The 20,840-nt window shown below is 43.4% G+C and overlaps 1 protein-coding gene across 1 annotated transcript in view; it reads right to left on the bottom strand.

Annotated features, from left to right (window-relative positions):
- Positions 1-697: 697 nt before the first annotated feature.
- The window catches only part of rnd2 (Rho family GTPase 2), a gene marked incomplete at its 3' end in the record, with an annotated part of 35,412 nt that continues 15,269 nt past the window's right edge, over positions 698-20,840 (bottom strand). Inside the window, exons 3-5 of the mRNA XM_080724113.1 lie at positions 12,884-12,993; positions 8,402-8,536; positions 698-967 (exon numbers count right to left, since the gene is read on the bottom strand). Of these exons, the coding sequence (XP_080580239.1) occupies positions 698-967; positions 8,402-8,536; positions 12,884-12,993 (515 nt within the window). The remainder of the gene's footprint in view (positions 968-8,401; positions 8,537-12,883; positions 12,994-20,840) is intronic.

Raw genomic sequence — 20,840 nt, 5'->3', positions numbered from 1 at the left:
TGTGGTTGTAATACTCCAAAGAACTTCACAAAGACCTTCACAATATTCATTTCAATCCATACAAAACGCAATTTCAGGCCCAGGCTTTCCTACGCCAGTTTGTCCCATTTTAGGCCTTCTCACTAAGATCCCTTTTCAGCACTATGCTACAGTACATAGCACAGGTTTGCCTCTGAAATATGGCTGCAGGAAGTGACTTCACAGAGTACAGTAGAGCTAGGCAACAGTAACCAGTGTTCGTGAGATTTTGTCTGAGCTTTATCCTCAAACATCCAAATTCAATATATTCCTCCATGTGGCTCTCTTCGTTACAGCCCTGGTGCTGGCCTCTTGTTGGAGAGGATTTGGGAAGTCATTTCTTTGCCAATATCCAATACTCTGCGGCACAATGCCAGTATCTTCACGTCCAGGGGAGTTAGTCCGCTTTGCCACCGTTTCAAAACAAAACAAATAATGCAAACAGCTTAGAAAATAAGCGCGCACACACACATACACTCCCCCCCCCCCTTCCCCCCACCCCCACACACACACATGAAGTATTTGTTTCCACAATGTGTATTTTCTTATTTTTCCTTAGTCCTCAGCAGTGCAAAAAATGAGAAAGAGATTAAAAAAACAAAAACAATAAATAGAGTTCCTCTGTTATATATTTCCATATATATATACTGTATATTTTTTTTTTTATATTGACTGGTCTCTACATGAGCACACAGCTCTTGGCCCGGTCCTTCCGCATTGCTGGGGCCGGGTCCATGTGTTCAGTCCGGCCTGGTAGGGGGGGTAGGGTCAGCTGGGACACTCGCTTGAGCCCCCTCCGAGAGCTGCTGCGTTTGAGCTGGGGCTTGTGTGGCCGCCTCACCGACGCCAGCGTGGTGATGTGGAACACGTCCCGCACGCTGTTCTCGGAAACCTTGGAGGTGCACTCCACGTAGGCCACCGCTCCCATCTGTCGCGCTATCGTACTGCCCTGCAACACCCAGACAGACAGATGGAGCAAAAAACGTGTGGATTAGATATAGGACGAGCGACGTTCATGATTTTCATCTGTGATATGCCGTATATCAGTGGTTCTCAATCTGTGGGTCGGGACCCCCATGGGGGGGTCCCCAAATTATTTTGAGGGGTCCCCAGATGATTAACTTAATGTGCACCATTGTTTTCTCTCTGAACAATAAACAAACCAGCATAAGGTTTAAGTGTATACAGGGTATCTGCACATTTCTTAAGTCAGTTTAAGGACCTTTTAATACCTTTAAAATGACAAATTCAACATTGGCCAAATTGTCAAATATTAGAGGCAGAAATTGTGAAAATAGCCGATCTACAGGCTCACAACGGCATGTAGATCTGCTATTTTCACAATAGAACTGTGTTATACAAAATGTAATGACTCAACTCTTAGTGCTCGTCAGGGTGGGGGGTCCCCAGTTAAAATATAAATTATTTTGGGGGTCACGGCCTGAAAAGGTTGAGAACCACTGATATATATATGAGTTTGGCCAACATATCGTGGCCATTATTTGACTTTCTTGACAACATCGGTATCAGCGATTATGCATCCAATGTGCCCAGATTCATAACCACTTTCAACCTGTACTGGTGTCTCTGTGTTGGGCATGTCAGTAAATTACGCAGAAAGCGTCATGTCATTGGATGAACATTTTCAAAATGCTTTCACAACAGGCATCATTCCCAACAGGCATCAGTGAGTGAGTGACTGAGTGAGTGAGTGGGAGAGTGAGTGAGTGAGAGTGAGCAACGGCTGACCGATCAACTTCAAACGTGCCAGAGGGAGTGATGTGCCAAGTGGGAAGTGGGTCAGACCGGCGGCTGTCCAGAAGCGGTGCGCGCCAATGAATCTCCATATCGCTGCCGTCAGGCAGAAACCTCTTATCTCCATATTTTAACTTTTTGTGGGTTTTTTTTGGTAAATGACTTGATCATACTAACTACAGCATTACACTAGGGTGACCAGACGTCCCGGTTTACCTGGGACAGTCCCGTTTTCAAGCTGCGTGTCCCGGTGTCCCGACAAATATCTCTAAAACACGAATATGTCCCGGTTTTCAACATTCACTGCAAAATTGTCCCGGTTTTCGGCAGAATTAAAATAATAGTAGCTGTTTTCAGTGGTTGCATAGACATTTATCATGTTCTTTTCATGAAAACATGCTCACCTAACCAATCAGAAAACATGAACAAATTCATTGCGTGTCAACACTGAGACCGTTTGTCAATCACTCACTGCCTGTTTGCAACCCTGCGGTACGTGTGTGCGCGTGCACGAACGTTGGAGAATGGGCACGCGGGTGCGCGGTAACGTGCGCATTGCTTTCAGGGTCCCGGTTTTAGGCAACAGTGTTTCGCGTCCCGGTTTGAGTGGCTGAAAATATGGTCACCCTACATTACACAAAAGTATCAAAAGTAGCAGATCCACAAGCTTTTGATACCAATACTTGGTTACCGGACTTTTACTTGTATAACAATTGTAACTGCTCCCAAACGCTTCTTTAAAGGCACAGAGAAGGACTACGCTCCGACTGATGTTCACGAGGACCATTTATTTTGTACTCATGATGAAACACCGTGATAAACTGCAAAACATACAAATATACATATTTTAGACAATGAATCACAAACAGTTAACAATGCAATAGTCAATTAGTTATGCAAAACAATAAAAGACAATGCAATACATTACAAAACAATAAAACATTACAAACAATGAAACCCAAACAATAAGAGGTGACGTACCGTGTGCGCCTTCTGTGCATGTATTTAGGAGAGTTAACGATGACGTTCCTTTTATCTTATTTATTTTAAAGAGACCCTTGTTGGCCTGTCTTAACTAAGAGACTCCACACAAAGAGCCCCTTCCCTCTTCACAACTCAAGTGTACCGCTGATTGGTGTCATGTGACCTCCAGGCCTACCTGTGCACTACCTGAACCTCAGATGGCTCCAAATCACACCATATGTCACCCAAACAGACATTTACACATTTAAAGATAAATAATCCAATAAAATAAAATAATCTCCTAGCCCCCCCCCTTGCTGGGACAGCTACACTGCCCCCAAATTACAAAAATTATTACTTCTATATTTAGGCTGTAGAATTTTGTAATTTTCTTATTTAAACCCAAGTGTCACATTAAACCTTTGACCAACCAACATTGATATTTTTTAGTTTTGCCTTTTAATCTTTTCCTTTGTGTTCAACTTTGTAACAGATGCTTTTGTTCGTTCACCCTTTGTCAAAAAAGGCACTTCATTTAACCTTCTAGGTTTGTGTCCGACCTTCTAAGTTACGCTGCCCCCATAGACCTTCATCTTTACCTTTCTTCTTCCAATTCTTTTTCTCTTTCTGATGATCTGGCACCTTGATTTCCTTGGTCTTTCCTTTGAGGGTTTTTCCCCTCTCGCCAGCGCCGCCACTGGTTGCTCGCTTTGCTCACCGTCCATTGGGCCGGGATCCCTCTTTAAGCTTTTAGCACTGGGCCTTGGGTTGGTGGCTGCATCCACTTGAAATGAGTCAGCCATCTCTGCTTCCTTCTCGGTGCCTTCCTCACAGGACCTGGCATGGGGTACGTCTTGCTCCACCTCTCCCAAGACAGCAGGAGCAGGGAGTTTTGAGGTGGTGGTCTCCACTGCACAAGGAGCCTCCTCTGGCTCCACTTTAGACAGCGGTGGTGCTGGCCCCAAGACGTGTGTGGAGGTGACCTTGTCTACCTCCATGACATCCAAGTCTCTTTTGGTTTCAAAAATGTCCAACTTCTTTTCCTGGGCTCTCTCTGGGTAAAGCTCAGTTTTCCCAGCCTCAGCTGAACACCTCTTCAGAAAAGGCACCAGTTCACTAGTCACTGACACAGTTTGACATTCTTCTTCTGAAATCTTGACATGGAGTGGTCAGCTCCCATAAACCTCCATATGTTCTCTTTATGTCAGACTCCCATTTCTTTAGAGTAAATACAAATTCCTCCAGTACAAATTTTGAGCACCCTTCTTTTAGTTTTAATCTGATATATTGGACCTCTGACTTGAAGTCATGGTATAAAGACAAAAACCTTTTTTCTCTTTTTTGAATCTCATGGTATGACACCTTTGAGTGATTTTCACTTTTTGATGTTGCATTAATTTCAATTTCAGATGGTGGCTTTAAGGCCTCTTGGCTGGTAAAGTATGCATTAATCTCAGTTATTCTACTTTGAATTATTCTGCATTCTGACTCAGTAGTTTCAGCTTCTAACAATTCCTCCAAGTAAAGCTTTTCTTCTCCCAAGGCTGCAAGGATTTGGTCTGGGGTAAAACCGTCCATTTTTAAAACTTAAAGTGCCTTGCTAAAGTGACTTTTGCTCAGAATTATTAACCTCATGTCAGAAATCTTCAAAATATTTTTATCAAATTCTTGGTGGCCCATTTAGCAGTTTTACAAAAATAATATTGCAGTGGAATATCTACGAATATTAAAGGAAATAAACCAATAAATATTCAGCCTCAACCAATAAAATTCAGTGCAAAAATCTACTCAAATATTCAACCTTCAATAAAACTTAAACTGTTGTTAAAGTGCCCTTTTCATTTTCCACACCATACAGTCGTCCTGATACCCAATATTATTTCTAACACTTGAACTGAACCCAACCTTCTCTTGAAACTGAAGACCAGAGGAGACGACACTTGTGGCCGACCATTCGACCACTAGCACCAACTTCTTGCTCCTCTTTCTTGGCTCTCCATTCCGTTGGTTTAAAGTTTACGTGTGTGACGTCACCTGAGACTTGCAGACAGGTAGGCTGATTGATGCATGTGGCATGGAAAGAAGCTCCTCTCCCATGGCCATGTAGTTTGAAGTGGACCGCCGTGTCCCCAAGCTCACTGCTGTTGCTGCCGAGTTGAATGGTAGACGCTCTCCACCAGGCAAGGAGACCACGTCGTACCTCGACGTCGTTTCGGGGTCCGAACTCCGAAATGGTCTTCAGCTCAGCTTTGCAGTGAATGGCTTACGTTTATCACTGTAACTGCTCCCAAACGCTTCTTTAAAGGCACAGAGAAGGACTACGCTCCGACTGATGTTCACGAGGACCATTTATTTTGTACTCATGATGAAACACCGTGATAAACTGCAAAACATACAAATATACATATTTTAGACAATGAATCACAAACAGTTAATGCAATAGTCAATTAGTTATGCAAAACAATAAAAGACAATGCAATACATTACAAAACAATAAAACATTACAAACAATGAAACCCAAACAATAAGAGGTGACGTACCGTGTGCGCCTTCTGTGCATGTATTTAGGAGAGTTAACGATGACGTTCCTTTTATCTTATTTATTTTAAAGAGACCCTTGTTGGCCTGTCTTAACTAAGAGACTCCACACAAAGAGCCTCTTCACAACTCAAGTGTGATCTGTTCTCTTCTCCAGAACCTCAACAGGTGGCCTCTAAATGCACCGCTGATTGGTGTCATGTGACCTCCAGGCCTACCTGTGCACTACCTGAACCTCAGATGGCTCCAAATCACACCATATGTCACCCAAACAGACATTTACACATTTAAAGATAAATAATCCAATAAAATAAAATAATCTCCTAGCCCCCCCCCCTTGCTGGGACAGCTACAACAATATAGTATTTCTATATTGCAGTATTGATATTTTTACATTTGAGTACTTTTCCCACCACTGCTATCTCTCCCTCTCTGACCCCCACAGTCAGATGACATACATCACTGACCTTGACAGACCAGTGTCATTATCATAACATTGCCTTTGACTGCACATCATCTCCTGCTCTCTGGCTTTTAGGTGTTCTGTCAAGCGCACGCATGTGCGTTAAAGTGCAGTATGCAGTGTTGATTTTGACAGCAAATTTTGATTGAGTTTTAGTCATGGTCTTTTGAATAAAATATACATTTGTTTTTTCACACCTTAGTCATCTGAAAAGTTTTAGTTTTAGTCTCGTTTTAGTGGACCAATTATCATATGATTTTAGGCGACTGAATATACAGTTGATTTGTAGACAAAGAAATGTTTTGCCGAGCCTTGATGGAGTCGTAATGCCTGATTGTCATGAATGCCTGATGCCCTGGTTGCTTGCTGAAAATAGCAGATCTACAAGCTCACAAGCTTATAGATCTGCTATTTTCAGAGTGCAACACCCGAGCGCAACCAAACATAAAATGACTTTTAGTTCTACTGGATCTCTTCTCCACTAGTCCCTACCTAACATTAGTCTAGTTTTTATTTGTTAGTTTTAGCCATCATAGCTTCGTTTTTATTTCGTTTTTGTAAGTGAAAAAAGCTAGTCGATGAAAAATGTTCATCATAGTTTTAGTTGACAAAATCAACAAGGCAGTATGCATGCATTTCTAAAGAATGTCACATTTCTTGACACAGACACATATTAGTGACCTTCACTGTACCTTACCATATGCAGGATCACATGTAGCTACAGTGAAAGCCTAAGGACTCCAGGAGAGGCAGCGACTCAGAGACCAAGATGTTAATCTAAACATGTCAAGAGACAAATGAAGCCACTCTATCTGAGGCATGAATAATGCAGAACCCCTGCCTCTCCAGTCTGGTGCTGACTGACTGTGGTATTAAAGAGGAACTGGAGCGGCGTAGAGTCTTCCGGGCCGGGAAAAACATTATCTACAGTATGCTATTTAAAGAGAATAGACAAACCTCCACAAGAATTGCCCAGGGCAATGTCACAATAGCCGGTTAATTGAGGCCGTAAAATGTTTGCTTGAGATCAAATCAGCGAGCAAAATGTAATATCCAGATCCCTCCTCTCCCCTTCCATTTCTACAGTAAACCTTCATCTCTCGTTTCACTATTTGGCTTTTAGTCTTTATTCACACTGCATCAACATGCTCTAATGCGGTGACAGATGAGACAGGGACACCATTTCCCATGACCCCCTCTCCCGGGATTGCATGCACTCAAACACAGAGAGAGCTTTTCATACCCTTGGGGCCTGGTTTGATTTTATCGAGGCTGCATATAGGTATGAGAAGCATAGTTCTCATTAGGTGGAACGGTGGATTTAGATTCAGTTTGCGGTGGCGACGGTGGTGGTGGCGGGTTGGGGGTTGGAGGGTGGGGGATCTAAGAAGGGAAACTGTAGTGACAAGCAGAAAAAAAAGCTCTTTCAGATCACACATCCGGAGTTCACAGGGTGGTCATTCTTACCTGTGACTCCTGGCTCTTGTGGAATTCAATTTGAGATTGGCTATAGGATAAGGATGCAAGCTATTGGATTGGAACGCCCAAGCAGTTTATTGGCCAAAGCTTTGGCATCTGGTGTGTGACACATACTGCCTGCCTGTATTAGTGGGTAATACTTGAGTAGCAGCTTCAGACAAAAATAGAGTCTGACAAAACAATGGCCTGATAATAAGCCTTGTTGCAAAACCGGTCCCCGGCTATTTAACATTCGCTTCATGGCTGGCTTGCAACTCTATCTTTTGTTTATGTATCTTATTTACAGTAACTGCCTTTTTTCCCCCAGCAGCTGATTTTTGGGATACTGTGTTCATTTAGCCTCCAGGCAAGCTCAGAGACAGCGATGAAAAAGACCTCTTTGTTCGGCAGGCCTTTGTTCAGAGGGGGTGAATAAGCCCCTCCATGTTTTGTGTGTCGTACACGGGAGCGCACAAAATGAACATGCAAAAAGCTGATTAAAATTCAGGGATTTACAGGACCGTTTATCAACCCCCTCGCCCTCTTCTCGCTATTGCCTTGGCTTGGAGGTCATGGCGGCATGTGATAAAAGGGCTCATTCATTTATCAACGTCCATTTTCTATTCAACGTGCATTTTGAAAATCCCTAAATCTGCATGAATATTTCAGAGAGGGGGAAAACTGTGTGACACACACGCGCGCACACACACACACACACACACACACACACACACACACACACACACACACACACACACACACACACACACACACACACACACACACACACACACACACACACACACACACACACACACAGCACCCACCCCTTTTAGTCTGCCCTCAACATAAGCAACCTTACATCACTGTCAGCAAATTGCAGTCAAAACGCCAACCCCAGCAATATGTCCAGGGGGGTTTCATGCAGCTCTTACTCCACTGTAGTTGATTGTGTGGCGAGAGCCTCCTCTCACGCTCCCCTCCTGAGGGAGGCAATGGCATTGCTGATACATGTTGGAAAAACTGCATATTATTGCTGGATTGGCTTCTAATTTCCTTTTTTTTGTGTCCCTTGTTGTTCCTCTATCCCTGTTTCCTTCCGACTGGCTTCTCCATTTCCCCCTTCCTTTCCCCCCCGTATCGCTTTCTCATTATGTATCATCCTCCGTCCTCCCTGTCTGATATCCATCAAGCGCTCCCACTCACCTGCTCATGTGTGACGGGGATGAGGCGCTGCTTGGACAGTTCTCTCAGTGTGCTGACATCAGTCCTCATGTCCAGCTTGCAGCCCACCAGGACCACTTTGGCATTGGGACAAAACTCCTGAGTCTCCCCCTGCCACTGTGGACGGATAGATGACCAGACAGGAAGAACAACATTAGTGCTTTCACATACTTCCCACAGATTACACACACCCGAAGTGAGTTTGAAAACATGACCAATGATGAAAAACTCCCATACCTACTGGGAGAAATACAACAATGTTCGAACACAGCAGCAAGATTTGTGAACTGTTGCGACAAAAGAAGGCTAGAAACACAACCACCCTACGGACTATAAACCATGGATTGACATCTAGACCTACAGCACATACAGTATGAAACAGAGCTGCTACCTTTAAATGCATTTTGAGAAATAATAATGCTGTTATTTGTTCCAAAAGCTTTATACCCTGTATATATATATAAAATGTCACAATGCAACATAGCTCTGTTTACACAATGCTGTACCCCCTCCCAATGTATATATGTTCCCCATTTTCAACTGTTTTTATTGTATTTGTGACACTTGCTTTGGCAATGTAAACGTATGTTTTCTCATGCCAATAAAGCTTCTTTGAATTGAAAAAAAATAAAATAATTGAAATTGAAATTGGTTTCACCCACAGTTGCTATGCTAAATACTGTTAAATTCACTGCAGAGGTTGCAGGGGGTTGGGTGGGTGGGAGGGAGGTCGGTGGGTTGTCGTGTTGACCAGTGAAACAAGGCTACATTGAAAAGAGGTTTCCACTCCCTGGCCATGGATAGCCTGAGCTCATACAGACCAGTAGCTGACCTGAGCTGGATTAACCAGGGGAGAGAGACTATCTTCTGTTTCACTTAAAGGTCATTATAAATACATTAGTTCAATGTACTGAACCACTTAAGCCCTGTTTGCTTCACCATATGATTCAATGTGACACATTATGCGCTTGTAGGCATAGGTTGAAAGTAGTTTAAGTGATAATATTGCTTTTGGATATACATTCTTTTTCCTGTACTACATCTCGTGTTACTGCCATTTAGCTGATGTTCAGTCCTATATATTTTGTATGGAGTGAGGTTGCTGTCTAACAACGTGTGCTGCTGATGTGTGTGTATTTGTGTGGACATTTTGAACAAGAAAATGTGATAATTTAGGCTGTTCTTGCCGCATTTAGGTCAGGTGTCTTCCATATATGCATATACAGCCTTCATCAACAAATCTATTTCAAGTTGTGCACAGGAGATGGTTGCACGTCTCCACCTGAGGCTCAGCATCACCACTCAGCCGCACCAAACATGCAATATTTTCCCTGCAACACGTAAACAACAGACAACTACTACAAATGCTTCAAATACTCCAGATGCCATGTGCAGAATGCGGGCATGTGCATTCATTCATCGCTCAAGTGGTGAAACACCTTTGACCCTTCAATCCTACCCCTGTTCATTCCAAATTACCCATTCAAAAACTTTGATTGTTTAACCCTCTCCTATCTGTCCCCTCCCCCAGCTGTCATCCAGCGACCCTGGTGACACGGGAGCCCCTGGGGGTCAACAGCCTAATTTGGGACGGTGATTGTGCAACAGGTTTTTCCATGTGCCCCGGGTTTCAGAGATTACCAGGGTGACAGCCAGTGGGCAAAGGTCACTGCAGCCCCCTGCCAGGGGATTCATGGGAAAACCAAAAGCCTGATGGCAGAACGCCTTCCCTCTGTTGACAGGGTGCAGCGAGGCTTGCGAGTAGACTTGTGGGTTACAAAATAAAAATCACACTCGTGTGAACTGAGCGGTGGAGGCTGCGTGTGTGTGTGTGTGTGTGTGTGTGTGTGTGTGTGTGTGTGTGTGTGTGTGTGTGTGTGTGAGAGTGTGTGTGTGCGTGCGGACGTGAATGTGAGTGTGAATGTGAATGTGTGTGAGTGTGCCTGGCCTCAGTGGCCTGAACAACAGCGCCCCTCCCTTAACATGTGTGGTCAAAAAAGGTACTTCAGGCTACAGACAGACAGACAGACAGACAGACACACACGGATACACACACGGCCACGCTATGGAGACGGTGTGACCACCGCTCAAAAAGAAGGTGTCCCAGGCTTAGATCTATAAAGTCTGTGGGAGCGTTTTAGCAGCTCCCCTCTGACCACGAAACACGTCAACGGGCCTGCCGTGGGAATGTCTTTGACTCGTAAGACGAGACGGTTCAAAGGGTACAACTGCCACACATGGCCTCAAGATGAGAGAGCGCACGGCTTATTCCTCATGGCACGCATGCACATAAACAAACTAATTAAGAGGGGTGTTTCCTCGCATACTGTACAATAGACATTTCACAATGCTGACGCTCAAATGCGTGTGTGCACCTCCCTCCCCCACACAAACACAGTCTGCCAGTGGTGGTAAAAAGCGTCCCCAATGATGACCAGGCCACGTTCAACCACCCCACCCTACAGTAGCTTACCACACGTTGGCCACCACTCCCAACTCCAGCATCATCAAAACATCGAAACCACCATTACTAATCAGCATCATCTGTCCTCCCATTATGAGTGATACTCGCATTTAAACATTTTTTGAGCGGTGCTATGCGCTCCAATACGTGACTTTGTGTGTATGTCCATGTGAGGGAAATAAGTATTTGATTTCTCCATTATTACATAGAATAGAGAACATTTCAGAATGGAGTGGTCTGACATTTTCCCTTTTCTGATTGGACAATATAATGGATGTCAAGTGAAGCTTGACCAATCCTCAAATCCATTATATTGTTGACATCACAACATTTTTTCAGTATACGGTATTTTTCGGGGTTAGGGTTAGGGTTAGGGTGTGATGTACGCAACGCTCACTTCACACCAGTGTGATTTTCTTTTTCTTTTTTAAACCACAAGCTTAGAGAAACATGAGGTGTAACAGTACACAGTCAAATCCTCAGTGTTACTTAATCTACTTGTAACTCTGAGAGGGTGAAAATGTAACCAAATGGACCCCAAAAGTGTCCATTTGGTTAAATGTGCAACCTCTCTGAGTTAAAGGAACACTGAGGATTTCACTGTGTACCCTTAACCCGTTTAGAACGGGTACACATTTTTGTGTATCATTATTTTATGCTTTAACTATGGTGCCGCGCTGCGAGCTTGTATATCTGCTATTTTTTTTAAATCGTGAAAATTAGAATTTTGACCCGATTCTATAAGTGTCTTTTGAATCCTTCTAAGAGTTTTTGAAAAACCTATGTTTCTATGTCAGCAATCTGGCTAGCCATCGTCAAAGAAAAGGTCCTTTTCACTTAAATGGAGCTGTTCTTGAGAGACTACTATGTCAGTGGTTCTCAAACCTTTTCATGTGAAGGACCCCCAAAATGATATGTATTTGGCCACGGACCCCCATCTCAAAATATTTTGTTCCAGGGACAACCCAGAAGCAAAATTTGAGTTACAAACGTTCACTTTGAAAATACATATATTCAAAGATTTGCACACATTTTCACGACTTTAAAAAAAAAATAGCAGATATACAAGCTCGCAGCATGGCACTCGGTGCCGCGCAGTGAGCTTGTATATCTGCTATTTTTCACTGGTTAAAGCGTTCAATAATTCTAGGCCCACAAGGACCTGCAACAGCTGGTCTTTGATTGAGTTGGCGTGGCTAATTTGCCACGATATTCCACTCCAGGCTCCCAAGATCTTTCCCCTCATTCTTGCCTCTGACCCTCCACTCCCCAGAGAGCCAGGGGTCAAGTATCCATGGATGTTCTGATGGGATAAATAAAAGGAATGGAAGGCTCCTTTCTGGTGACTTTACTCTATTGCTGAGCCATAACAATGCTCTCCGCTGCCTCAGAAGAGCATCGTCGCTGTCAGGTAGAAAACTCTGTACGTCCAAAACGGTTCCTTTTTTTTTTAGAAAATGTAAAAAACAACCTGTGTTCCAATGGATTCAATGTACAGTGCTTATTATTTAGTCACAGGCTCTTGTAATACTTTTCATTGGTTAAATATTTATAAACACTTGTTTAACCGCAATATAAGAGTTGAAATATGGAGATGTGCGGTTTCTGCCTGACAGCAACGATACACTGAATATAATATTTCATAACTGATGTTAGAATAATGTGTGTTTGGTCTGGACAAAAAAAGAAAATCACACCCAGTGTGAAGCGAGCAGTGCCTTCAAGAATAAATACTAATGTATAATGTATGATGTAATTGTTGTGGTGTCATAGTTTGCTTTGCGGGACATATGGACAGACATATGGACGGACATGCATACCGTCATTGTCGGGTGGAGACCTCGTATCTCCAAGTTTTTTCCAAGTAGCTTGAATCCTTTTTAAAATGATAAATGCAAAACGAACGGTTTTGGACATACGAGGTTTTCACCCGACAACGACGATACACACAAAGACGGGTGTAGGCGCGGTTAGCACCGCTCAAAAAGAAACAGACCAACCTTTTTCATGACGCTGTCCAACGTCTCTGGGCGGCTGATGTCGAAGCAGATGAGGACCGCATCAGAGTCCGGATACGCCAGCGGCCGCACGTTGTCATAGTAGGAGGAACCTGTGGATACACATCAACATATGGCAATAAGGTCATGTTTAGGCCTCTCACAATTATTACATAATCGTTAATTATTTGAGATCATCACAATTATTCCATGATTAATTGTTTTCAAGATTATTATTTTAAAGCTAAACAAAAATGTCATTTGTTCAATGCCAAAAAACACGAATAAATCATAAATCGCAATTATTTGAATGACAATTAGTCGTCAAATAAAGTTGAATGATGGTGACAGCCCTAGTCAAGTTCTCCTTGAACAACCCTGCTACAAGATCAAATTTTTGACCTGTCCATTTGGTTACATCTGTGCTCTCTCATGGCAAAATTACAAACTGAGGAGAATTAGGAGCTCCATGCCATTACAACAGGGACAGTGATGAGTTGAGTACTTGAATGCACATGCTTGCGTTGTGCAGATATCAACGTGTGTTGATTTTAGCAGCTGTGGTTGAATCATGTTGGGAGTATGTTGGTCTCTTGGGTTTACACATGCATACAGCTGTGGCTGCTCTTAATCAGAGTTCAGGAGGAGTGGAGGGGGTTCTCCTCAGACTCAGAGTACGCATGCACGCACGCACGCACGCACAGACGCACACACGCGCACGCACGCACACACACACACACACACACACACACACACACACACACACACACACACACACACACACACACACACACACACACACACACACACACACACACACACACACACACACACACACACACACAGTAGATCCCCCCCACACACACACACACTGACAAATAGAGGAGTTGTACCCTGCACAATCTATAATCTTCAAGTGACAGCAATGTGTCAGTGCAAAGGCCAAACGAAAGGTTGAACCCCAAATTCATTCCCCGCTCTCTGCTTCCGTCCTGTCCCTTTAAGTTTAAAGCCTTCCATGTTTCAGTAAGAAGCCAGTGGCTTGCACTCGCACATCTCTCTCTCTCTCTCTCTCTCCCACATTCGTCGCTGCTTTCATTTCTGTGTCATTTCTGCGCCGCGGTGCATTCACGAGCCTCTCTGTGTTACCACTTTTCCCCGCTGCTCTCATTAGGAGGCTCGTAAAAATATCTGGGCTCTCTGGGAACATGGCAGTGGTGGGGGGTGGAGGGGTGGGGGGGCTCCCTGAGAGATGGTCTGAAGCACTGCTCTTACAGTTGGATGGAAACTGCACCCTGGCCACATCAACATTAGTGGCATGAAAACTCCTGGAACAGCAACAAAGTCATAGATTCTGTTATGACTGCGCTAGAAAAGGACAGAAATGTGTGAACCACATAAATGGCCTTACACTTACTGAGTTATTTCAGCTGCAGCTTATGACTATAATAGCCATAAATTACTCTCATACTAGTTGCTATTACCACACTTATAGCCATATCTGACACAATAGCAGACCAGCCAGTTAAAAGTGCCCCATATTTTTTGTCTGGCAGGGGCAATGGAGTCTACACACAATGGCCACACGGCCTGTTCTAGCATCACTATGTTCCCTTTGTTGATAACAGGAATGGGCTGCAACAATGGCTGCACGCGGCCGTAGCCCCAGTCATTGAGCTGGCGGTCCCATCCTGACCCCCCCGCCACTGCCCGCCCCAGTGAGAACAATGCAACAGGCGTCTTCTCACGAGCGTCCCAGGCTGCATATTGGAAGATGGATGGCTTTTGTTTCATCTGACAGAATAAAAGGATTTTGAGTAATCAAATCTCCCAACAAGTGTAGCAATATCTGTCAAGAAGCTATCTATTATACTTGTTTGTTCATTTACTTGTCCAGCGAGAGCAAGTATCGATCCTTCTCGAGGGCAACACAGGAAATCTATTCTAGCCTAAATAAAAGACATGGCCCTTTTTCTCACCCAGTCAGAAGATATATCAAAGATGAAACAATCCAGATTCACAATATCAAGACGTTCCAGACCTTACGTTTCTATATTATTAAAACACAGGATTTTCAAGCAGTCTAGTCTACCCCGATGTCGAACATGTTGGGTTTAACTTTTTATTATTCTTCATCTTGGCTCCTGTTTTTTCAGTGCCCTGATCTTTCCATTGTTTTTTCTATTGTTTTGCTGATCCTGGAGCAACATCAATACTACTTTTATTTATTACTTAATTCTCTGTTGAGCACCTGGTTGTTGTTTTCTTCTAGTTTTCTACAAGTTTATCAATAAGTACATACGGTAGACATATACAGACAGCAACAAAATTGCAATCTCACGTATGCCAGTTCACCACCAGGCTCTGATTAAAAGTGGTCACACAAATATGCTGATGCTGCTGAAGGTGGTGTTACTCTTTACTACTGTATGTATCACAGTGCAGCAGACCTGGACTGGGAGCATGATGGCTGTCTTTACTATGTATCAGAGTGCAGCAGATTGGGAGCATGGGAGAAGGAAGATTGAATGACTTTGACTGGAGGCAAGGGCAGGGTGCAGAGAGAGAGAGATCAGGTGAGAGAAGAGACAGGACAATTGAGGCACAATTCGGTGACCAAGGGACTGAGAGATGTCATAAAAGGAAAATGTGAGAGACTTTAGAGAACGCAATTAGACAGCATAAAGGGGCCTCTGGGATCAATTTGTCAATCCTGCAGATCAAAATGAGTGGCGTGCCAGCGCCACGTGCACACTGGGCCATGTCACAGCACAGCAATTTACAGCTCCTCTGCCCTGAGCGACAGAGTGGCCATCTCAGCATTTCTGCAAAGTAAAAAAACGAGAGAAAGTCCTCTGAGGGAATGAAAGAGCAGAGGAGAAAACTGCTGTGTGTTAAACAAGCCAAGCAAGCACAAATAAAAGCCAATCACCACAACCATCAAGAAGGAGATAAAGAAAAAGAGCCACACACACACCTACCCACCAACCAACCCACCGACGAGCAAGATAAAAGCGGGCGGAGCTGTGGGGGAGTGGTGCAGACATGGTGGGCAGTGTGTGTTTGGGTGGGTAATGAAAGACCTAGGCTCAGCTATGGATGGATTTGGCTTGTGCCCATTCACTGTGCACTAGAACAAAAGGTCAATTGAATTCCAGACAGAGACAGGATGAGATGGATAGGGCAGGATGGGGAGACACAGGGAGGAGGAGGAGGAGGTGGTGGAGGAAAGAGGAGGAGCCTGCCTGTCATGCCTGCCTGGCACACCCCGGCCCGCCAAGGAGTTGGTCCCTGCCCCACTGTTACAAGGACAAGCACATAAAATGCTGCTCACAAAAAGATATATATATATATATATTTAGCGTTATCCTGATTTGCACCAGGCTATCTCTGACAGTGAGAGAGGATGGCCAGGCCATCATATTTCCACTCTGCTAATTAGGTGCCGTGTGGGAGGTTCTCTGAGCAAAGGTGGCAGTAAAGTGCACCTCGGCCTAAAAAGTCAGCAGAGCTTCGTTAAAGGACACAAATATCCCACAGGATATAAAGATGGACAAGAACTTAATGGTGTGTAAAGTAAAGGCCTGAGGGTGAGTGACTTTATTTATGCCCGACAAATCCACTCCTACACAGCTACTTCGCCACACAACCGTTCCGAGAGATGTCACTTGCTCGACAAAAATGAACAACTTGAAAATACATCATTTATATTGAACCAGTTGCGACACTTCAAGTTCAGCCTCCTTTGGCTTCAAAGAGTGAAAAGAACCTGCCAAATTGTAACGAAGAGGTCCTCCGGGTGCCACAGAGCGCACGCTGCAGGTTTACAATAAGGAAACGTTATATCCCGACGTAAGTCAGGAAAAGCACTCAGCGGTCGGATTTGAAATCGAGACTTTTGTTGTTTGTGAGTTAATAGGACTATTACATGGTGGTGCTACAGCCTGCCACCATGCCATATTGCCATTATGATTCCTAGTCATCTTGTTGCTGCTGAGGCCTTCCTCCAACATTTGTGGTGAATACATTAGCACTTTAAACCTGACTCTGTGCTGATTTCCAGACGCTCATTGGGCATCTTCACACAAATCAAGAGTAATGGAGTAAAGCATTTGCACCTGTAGTGCAGCATTTTATTCTTTTTGGTCACAGTATTTTTGCAAGAATATTCCACCACTTGGTACTTGCCTTGTGCACTACAGGGGCAGCTGAACAGCAGACCATTGTGAGGGAGAAGCCCAGAGGCTCTCTATAATGTGTTCATGCACATATGGCAGGGAGTCCATGGCAACAAACAGCCTCATTAGGCCAAATACACACTCATGCACACACACACCAAAAAACAGCCACGTAGAGACATGGCGTAAAAAAGCTAACTCTCTCATACAAGCCCAAATAAAGAGATGGAATGGTGACAGACGCGATCGAGTTAAGCCACACAGCCTATAAACACAAACACATTTAACACCACATAGGCACATACAGTACTTTGTCTGCCCTGCAGCTGTTTTTGCTTTCTTGAAATCCACCTTCAAAGAACAGTGCAACATTTCAGGTTGCGGTGGCCGAGTATCGTAGCAACCTGGAGGGATGCAAATGGTTCCTTTGTGAGCCAATGAAAGGAAGTGAAGGAGGAAGAGAGCAAGAGAGCCGCTGAGAGAGCGAAGGAGTGAGGGAACCCGAGTTAGGAGAAATGTGTCCACTAATGACTCTGGTGTATTGATGGTTAAGAGGCCACTGAAAAAGGGTAGAGAGGGAGAGGAATCGGTGCTCCAACCTTTAACAGGCTATGGAGCCCTTTCATTACCAACAACAACGTCCCGTATTGGACAGGGGAGGAACCTTGTGTTGTAAATTCACAAGGCTGTTGCTCTTTCAGGTCAACACTGAAACAAATCTCTAAGTGTGATTATTGCAGAGACAAAGCAAGGGGAGAAACAAGACTGTGCTGCCAAAACACCATCAGTGAGAATGTGTGGTTACTGTGTGCGACCGTGTTGGCATATAAAACAGTATATTAATATTAAGTCATAAGTACACGATACATACTATCATGCCGTAAACCAGATTTATTAAAAGTATCAATGCTGCAATATAGAAATACTCTGTTACAAGAAAAATTTCAGAATTCAAAATGTACTTAAAGTACCAAAAGTAAAAGTACAAAATGTATGAAAATAGCAGATCTACAAGCTCACAGTGAGCTTGTAGATCGGCTATTTTCAAACAGCCTTGGTATAAAATATAGGGCTAAAGTAGTTTATGTATGTTTTATAATATTATAATTTATATCTGCCAAGTAACTAAAGTTTTCAAATAAATGTAGTGGAGTAAAAGTACAATATTTGGATCAGAGATGTAGTGGAGTGGAAGTAAACGTTTTTGAAATTGTAAATACTCAAGTAAAGTACAAATTCCTCAAAACTGTACTTAAAGGGATATAACACTTTCAAAACTTTTTTTTCCGTCTAATCAGGCTTGTATGAACACCCTGAACAGTTTTTAATTTGCTTCATTCAGTATTTAGATATTTGATGTAAATGTTACCACCTCCAACACGCCCAGGCCCTCTCCACATACACACCCATTGTAACTTCAAACTCCATTTTAACCATGATAGATTCATTAAAAACACCCATTATTTTTTCTGGTGACTCATAATACCCTCCTAATACGTGAGCAGACCGTGTTTTTTCAATAACCTTTTTCTTTTATTTTTAATAATTCTTTGGGAAAATGGAAAACATTAAATACAATAATATTTTTATTGAAAATAAATGAAAAAAGTTATTGAAAAAACACGGTCTGCTCACGTATTAGGAGGGTATTATGAGTCACCAGAAAAAATAATGGGTGTTTTTAATGAATCTATCATGGTTAAAATGGAGTTTGAAGTTACAATGGGTGTGTATGTGGAGAGGGCCTGGGCGTGTTGGAGGTGGTAACATTTACATCAAATATCTAAATACTGAATGAAGCAAATTAAAAACTGTTCAGGGTGTTCATACAAGCCTGATTAGACGAAAAAAAAGTTTTGAAAGTGTTATATCCCTTTAAGTAAGTACATGTACTTAGTTACTTTACACCACTGGTTGAGTCCCATTCCAAGAAGCTCAGTCAATGAATTTGCATATCAAAAATAAGCCCTCCACCCAGCGAAATAAAAAATCTACCAAATATAAAGAACAATAGTAGTGCTTCGAGTACTATTGGCTAGAAGCTCTGAGTCCCAGGTTCCATTTTCCTGTCAAATATAAGAGGATATGCATCACAGATACACACACACACACACACACACACACACACACACACACACACACACACACACACACACACACACACACACACACACACACACACACACACACACACACACACAGAGGGAGAGATAAAGTCGCTGATCTGTAATAGAGATGGCTATGTCAAGTTTTCAAAGGCATCAGCACACAGGTGGGACAGCAGAGGTGACAGCGGGTTAAATGGCATTTAACCTTCCATATCTGCAGCCTCCTCAGTAGGGATATCGATCAAAGCCCAATGCCCCCCCCCCCCCTTCGCTTCAGTTCACAAATGCAGCCTTTGAAGGGCCGACAGCAGACAGCTTGCGCGGATCTTCTCAAAGGCCTAACATTACCGTAGAGGAGTTAATACCCGTGTGCCTCCACCGGGCCCAGGTTGAAAAAGAAGCTGCCGGCCCACCCACCTCTGACAACGCCCGGGAGGGGACACAGCCCGTTACTGCCTGTCTCGAGCTTCCCCTGGGGGATATGGTGATGGAGTGTGTGTCCTCTCTGTCTCTTTCCTCTTTGCCGCCCTCCACCCCCCCACACACACACACACACGTTATTTCACCTGAGAGACAGCTATGCATTTCATCTCCTGCTGTTTGATCTGTGTGTCTGTCTCAGGCTCACGCTGGGACTCACTTCCTTTAAATATCAGAGCACGCTGTTTCTGTTGTCACTCCATGCTCCCATCTCTGTCCATAACGTTCTCTTCCCACACACATGCACAAAAACAATAATCCTCTGTTCATTGGTTTGCCCCCTTGCAGCTTTTTATACAATTGCCAGTTTTTCTTGATAAGTTGTGGTTTGATGGTGTACTAATGAACTCCAAAACGTAGATGTAAGTTTGTCTTATTCTGACGATTATTTATCTGTGCAGCCAAAGCAGTTTGGATTATGCATTCTCAGGTATTAATGAAATGTCTTATTTTGGCCTTTTATTGTTACAGCCAATGAACCAAAGTAGCCTGGCATGGCCAGACTATTATCACTGCGTATAGGCCATGGGAAATGACATCATTCCTTCTCAGGAATTAATGAAGAGTCTGCTAACAACTTTAAGAGCTTAGTAGATCAGGGGTCTTCAATGTTTTCAGGCCAAGGGACCCCCACAACCTTATCATAGATCCCATATAGTTTAATCGTTTGACAGCAAAATCATCAGTTTAATTTGGATGCATGTCAATTTGTGTTTTCAGATATTGAACCACTTGAACCGTCAATACTTAATAAACTTGACCTTTCACTATGTACTTAGTCTACTCTTTTTCCCCTTCTCACCAACGCTCTTTGCTAAAAATAGCCGATCTACAAGCTCACAACGCCTCGCAGCAAGAGGTGTTGTGAGCTTGTAGATCTGCTAAGTTCTCAGAATATGGACACTAGGGTTCAAGTTGTTAATATAAAAAAGGAGAAAAAAACTTTCTATGACTCAAAGATTTGGAGGGCCCCCTGTAGTAACTCTGAGGACCCCCTATGGGTCCCGGACCCCGTGTTGAAGACCCCTGGCTTACAGTAGGCCTAGATGTATGAATACACTCTTATGCTTCGTATGAGGAAATCAAATAGCTGTGTGAACGGCTGGCTTGCAGTCAACTCTACGGAACACAAGCCAATTCTATTTTTCTTTTTTTTTTTGTGTGTGTGTGTCTGTGTTCTGTTTCCTCTCAGCA

The sequence above is a fragment of the Nannobrachium achirus genome, assembly GCF_963921795.1.
Source record: "Nannobrachium achirus genome assembly, chromosome: 4".
NCBI classification, from domain to species: domain Eukaryota; kingdom Metazoa; phylum Chordata; class Actinopteri; order Myctophiformes; family Myctophidae; genus Nannobrachium; species Nannobrachium achirus.
Note: the sequence above shows the minus strand (reverse complement) of the source record. Positions and strands in the feature narration are given on the sequence as shown.